The sequence below is a fragment of the Apis dorsata genome, unplaced genomic scaffold, assembly GCF_000469605.1.
Source record: "Apis dorsata unplaced genomic scaffold, Apis dorsata 1.3 scaffold_235, whole genome shotgun sequence".
NCBI classification, from domain to species: domain Eukaryota; kingdom Metazoa; phylum Arthropoda; class Insecta; order Hymenoptera; family Apidae; genus Apis; species Apis dorsata.
This window is the reverse complement of record NW_006263516.1, coordinates 1,152,792-1,158,945: the sequence shown is the minus strand read 5'-3', so window position 1 is coordinate 1,158,945 and position 6,154 is coordinate 1,152,792. Positions and strand designations below refer to the sequence as shown.

At 27.4% G+C, this 6,154-nt stretch overlaps 1 protein-coding gene across 11 annotated transcripts in view; it reads right to left on the bottom strand.

Annotated features, from left to right (window-relative positions):
- Positions 1–6,154, bottom strand: part of LOC102673204 (guanine nucleotide-binding protein G(q) subunit alpha) — a 52,348-nt gene that overhangs the window by 6,842 nt on the left and 39,352 nt on the right. For 5 of the 11 annotated variants that reach the window (XR_421790.2, XM_006615790.2, XM_006615792.2 and 2 more), the window contains exons 2-6: positions 2,433–2,617; positions 2,182–2,336; positions 1,608–1,736; positions 887–1,015; positions 1–41 (exon numbers count right to left, since the gene is read on the bottom strand). Coding sequence is in view for 10 of the 11 variants with exons in the window: in XM_006615790.2 (XP_006615853.1) it covers positions 1–41; positions 887–1,015; positions 1,608–1,736; positions 2,182–2,336; positions 2,433–2,617 (639 nt within the window). In the remaining variant the exon portion in view is untranslated. The remainder of the gene's footprint in view (positions 42–886; positions 1,016–1,607; positions 1,737–2,181; positions 2,337–2,432; positions 2,618–6,154) is intronic. The other 6 variants (XM_006615802.2, XM_006615795.2, XM_006615797.2 and 3 more) reach the window with 2 other exon arrangements.

The following is a 6,154-nucleotide window of genomic DNA, read 5'->3' as shown; positions in this document are numbered from 1 at the left end:
ACTTCCTTCTTTCTGATCTCTGTCCACCGACGTCTACCATCCTGTAAAATAAACATTATTTTTATAATATTATTCAAAATTTAACTTATCCTATCAATAAATATATATATATATATTTATATATTACTACATTATTAATAAAAATAAATTCTATTTTTATTTTTATCAATTATTAAGTACAATTTATAAATTCTATTTTCAAATACCATAATATTATTGATATAATTATTAATTAAAATATTTACAAAAATATACTTTGTAAACATAAATTGCATGAAAAAACATGCAAACAATAAGCTGTTTCAAGCAAATGAAAGGTAGAAATTGAAAAAGAAAAGAAAAAAGAAAAAATCGATATAATATATATTCAGAAAATATAATTTTATTCTTTTAAAAAAATATATTTTTATAATTACTCACCTTGTAAACGTATTCTAAGATACAGATATTATTATTTATATCTACTACTATTATTATATGTTATATTATTATTATAATTATTTTCTACTGTTATTTTAATTACTTTAGTACATCTAAAATATTCTGAATATCTTTTACAATATTCATGTAATAATTTTACGTATTTATGTAGTAATACGTACAAGAAGATGTCAATACCGTTACAATAGATTACAGTAATAACTTAAAAAATATACGATCGAAAAAATAATTAACAAAAAGAAGCGGTTTTATGACAATATATTAAAAAAATATATATATGTATACAAGATAATATGAATAAAAAAAACCAAAGTTTCTATTTTTTTAAAAACACACAGATATTTTTCATACTGATCCACATACTCCAAGTTAGTGTAATATTAAATTAGTAAAGTATACATACTTCTAAACGTATAGTGAAGTTTCAAATAATGTGTGTTAGTACCTAAATATGATGGAGTCCAGATCAAACGGATATTCTATAATGCCAGTAGTAGGAGCTCGAGCCCGAAGAATATCTTGTTCAGTAGGAAGGAAGTCAGGCTTTTCAATACGGTCTAGGTCACTAAGATAACTGCAAAATAAACGAAGCCACAGTCTGATAGTGCATGCCATGCATGTATTAAAGGTGGTTATGAGGAGAGGGATATCGCAAAACAGCTCACACATGCTCGTTGTCCCTGCCTGTAAGAATTTTGGAATATTGCAAAGTTCATTGATTTATTCTTACAGTTTTATGACATCCAACCGATAACGAGACAATTTACATTATTTTCCGCATTACTATTCCGCATTATTCCTATCATGAAATGGAGAGAAGAACATGTGTTCTTTATTTCAAGAAGAAAACAAAACTTCTTGTAAATAATGAAAATACATAATGTATAAATATTTTACTCCAATTACAAATATAAAAATTTGAGAAAGAAGTTTGAATTTGATTTTTAAGGTTAAGATAAGTCATAAAACCAGAGGGATCAATAGAACTCGCGAAACATCACCGACAAAGGAAAAGAAAACGTAACAAATGATGGATTTCAATGTACAAATGTGAAATCGATGAGTCACAATGCATGCAGCCACGATGCAGAAAGAGTCCAATGTAGTATAAGTAGTAAATCACAGGCACAGGCAGCGTCTTCCTTTCTTTGCATGGCGAGACATACCTAAATCGAATTTCTTCCAAGTCAAAGGGATATTCAATTATACCAGTAGTGGGTACTCTCACGCGAAGAATGTCCTGTTCTGTTGGGAGGTAGTCTGGTGCTGCGACTCGATCTATCTCCAATAGGTAACTGAAACATTATGCTCTCAATACCTGGTACGGCGAAAAATCGAGCATTCTCAAAATCATAATCGTTTGGTGGACAAATATCAAGTAAACCAAAATCATATAAAACACTTACAGAAGGACCTATGATGGATCGAGAATTGTTAATTTACTTAATAGAAATTTATCAAGAAACAACTCGAACAAATATTTTTAATAAAATTTTTAAAAGAAACAATTTAATTTTATGCAATTATATACTCGTACTTAATTGTATTGTCTCGCATCAAACCTGTACTCTTCTTGGCGTAATCGCGTTTGAGAATTGGTTTAGCTGTGCATTTGTGAGAAATTATTAATTGAACGATGGCATCGAATAGTATGAGATGAAAAAAAAGAGATACACTCTCCTCAGGACAAAATAATATGATGCGTTATAACGAAGATACGAAGAAATGCACAATACTTACTATTTAGCGGAATCTGTGAGCTGATATTCTCGCCTGCGGTCATAACACTCCTGGATACCAGCATCTGCCCATAAATCTTTAATTGCCTCTACGTATGGGCTTTCAAACGTTGTAACCGTTTCGAAGTCCACGCTTCGCACAAGTTCTGCTTTTTCCTACGATCGGATGGGAAGAACACACACGTTGCACTCCAGTACCATAATGAAACACGGCAAAAAAAGGGAGCCAGGGTCACCGTTAAAAATACTCACTATATTCGAAGATTCGGTGTACTGGATCTTGAGGAGGTCCATCGCTCGGATCATGGACTGCATGGCCATGAAAATGTTTTGGTATACGAGTTTGATGAACCCCCTCTTGTCATCATCCGAGTAACCAGACCCGTGGATGATTCTCATCTGTTTAATAAAGGTGGATTTGCCGGATTCACCAGTACCTGTAACAAAATTCGTTAATTATTAACGAGTCAATTATTATCCAGCTAATTGATGTTTTTTATTATTTATTTTAAATTTACGTGATTTTAATTTAACTCGATGAAATTGCACTATTATATGATAATCTATAAGATAAAGATATGATGGAACATTTCTCATTAAATATATTTTTCAAATTAGTTTACATTTAATTATAATTAATATTATAGTTTTGATAAAGTTATAAAATAAAATATTCCTGTTTTTCGTTACATGTGCAAAAATAATTTTATATTATATGGACAATAATGTTTTATTATTATAACGTAAAATATACTTATAGACCTGCCATTTTATGCTTTTGTTTATTTGCAATAGTTTGATTTTATATCGATGATTCATGAATTTCTTTTTATATGTATTTTTCTAATTTTACTCATAAAAATTAATAAAATGTATTGCATCAGATATAACAAATAATATTAATAAATAAAAATTAAAAAACTTATATTAATATATTATGAAATATATAAATATTCAAATAATTTACTAAATATTATATATAGTGTTATAAATATAACAATATTTTTTATTTATTATAAAAAAAGATTTCACTTTAATTATTTTTTCACGTCATACTTTGAAATAATTATCATAATTTAATCATGTATCATAATTTAATCATTTTATCTATTTAATATGATACATTAAGAATTATAATTAAGTATTTATATAAATTATATTTTATAAAATTTTTACAAAAATTTTTGTTTCTAAAAAAATATTGTATTATAATAATTGTTCTAGAAATTGTAGTTCACGTAAATTATTTAATGTATTCTTACTATATTCTTACTATAATTAATATAAAACAAAATAAAATATATCAATCAAAATGAAGTACTAGAATTAAATAATTTAATAAATTTTTATAGATTATGATTGAATGATATTAATTAATGGTTAAAATTAATTACATTTTTTTGAATCTATTATATTGAATTCATTATTTATGTAGACAAAAGAATAATAATATGAATAACTGATTGTAAAGTTCGTCAATTTCAATAGACCAACGATAGTAGTTAAACCAACATACTCATACGTATATAAATGGCATTTAAGAGTTAACACGTAAATTTAATTATCCATTTGCTTATACCTTGTCAATTGCACCGTATAAACCGCATTAAATCAGAAACTAATAATTTCAAATATCATTGGTACTTTCTCGATCAAAGAACGGGAGAAAGTAGCAATTGTAACAAAGCGTTTTGCATTCGATAATTAATACACCGATCCAATTAATTCGTTTCCTCTATCTTGGACTCAGAAAGAGAAACAACTGAAAAATAGATAATATTGAACCGGCATATTTTTATATTGAAGCCGCTCCAATGACAAATATCGTATTACATTATCGTATTGTTAATACAATACGCTCGAACCGTCTACAAACATTACGAGTTATTAACGATTGCGTAACGTGGTTCGTTGGATTGCATATTAATATTTGTATTTGAATGATCCGTTGCTTGGTTCGTAAAAACAAGCAGAGTTCTTGTGAGAACACGTGGACTGAAAAGCCGGGCGAAAATGATTTCGAGGCAATAACGTATTGAAAACCGAATCGACGTTGGAGCGTGCTAGAATTGGCCGACCTCCACCGACCTCCATATCTTTCGTTCGACAATTTCCGTACAGCGCCCGATGTACGCCTCGTGCTTTTCCGGGTCGCAACGGAAGGATACGAACATCTACGACGAAAAACGAAGCCACCAACCTGAAATGGGAAACGACACCAAGCCAGGAACGTACTACAAGAACTACACCATCCTTTTCTTCATCCTCTTTCATCTTTCTTTTCTCAAATTATGAAATTTAATAGATTTATAATTAATATAATTAATATTTAATTTAATAGATATAATAAATATAAATAATAATTAAATTTAATAGATTTATATAAAATTAATTGCAATTAAAAATTGAATTATTTTTCTAATAGAATTATAGCAACATATAACTATATTTCATGTTTATAATTCTAATTAAAACTTTCAAAATATTATATATATATATTATATATATATTCAACTTATTTTTTTTATGCAAAATGATGCATGCGTAAATAAATTTTTTAATAAATTGTAATTAAACACGTAAATATTATTAGTTTTTTTCACAATTCAATTTGACAAAATTATTTCTAAATGTTATAAAATTTAATACAAAATTAAATTAAAAAAATAAAAAAAATTTATATTTATCTTTTTGTGCATTTTTTCTTCAAGCAACGTTCTCATATAACGATTATTTAACGATATAGTATATTAAAGAGAGTATAAATATAATTATATGATAATATAAATAAATATAATAAATAAATATATGCGAAATGACAAATTCTCAAAACAAAAGAAACATATCTCAAAAATTCCGTAAGAATTTTGAAAATTAATTAATATAAATTTTACGAGACAAATTTTCGATGTTATGATTCTTGAATTTCGCAGTGAATTTGATAATCAAATAATAAACCATTATAAACTATTTTTTGTCGCAACTAGTATCATTTCTTTCCTTCTTTATTGCTAATAATAACGCCGACATTAAATAGGTTGCAAGTCGATTAATTCGACCCTTATCGGATCATACGCTCGGAAGTGTGCAAATTAATTTTTTCCGCAATGAACTACTCGAGGTATTTAATCAACCATAAGTGAACTGTTCAATTTGATAATCCATAAAATTCCTTTCATCATTCTTATCACAAGTAAGAAAGCTATTCTCACATTCCTACTTTTTTTACTTCACTTTATTCCTTTCTCCAACAATAAGTTGTACCTATCTATTTAACTTTCTAGAAACATTTTTTTAATTTCACTATCAAGTATTTCGAATTAATCAATTTTAATTAAATCTTAAAAAATCAATACTTTGAAATCCGAAAAAAAACAGTTTTTTTTTTTTACTATGTTCACTTGGAATCTATGAATCCTTATTTGTAATTTATTAAATCACGTATTTGGAAATTGTAACTTTTTTAATAAACAATAAACAATTCCAACTTCAAATCAAGAAATAATATAAAATATAAGTAACAAGAATGTTCTTCTTTAAAGAAATTACTTCGATTAATTTTACACAACATGAAAAAAACATAAAAAAGAAGTAAAAATCTTTAATATATAGTTTTGTGGTACGAAAAAAATTTCACAAAAATCAATAATATTCGATAAATCAACAATATTCGTCATGAAGAATCCCTACTTGCCACATAAATATATGAATTCGTGGCAGCGAAAATGTTGAAATTAAGAAAGAGAAATCAAAAGGAAAAAAGAGAGAAGAATGAAACCTTAAGAAAAATAAAAAGAAAAAAAAAATGGAGGAAGGAAAAGAAAACCGAAATCGATCCAGCTCTAAGAGAATTAGACAGTAGAGAGCCGGGTCACGCGCTCGATTCTAATTGTACCTTTTAGCTTTAGGGCTCTTACCCGTTCTCCCTACAAGGAACAATAACACTTGCGCGCGGATGTGTACGTCCCTGAGCA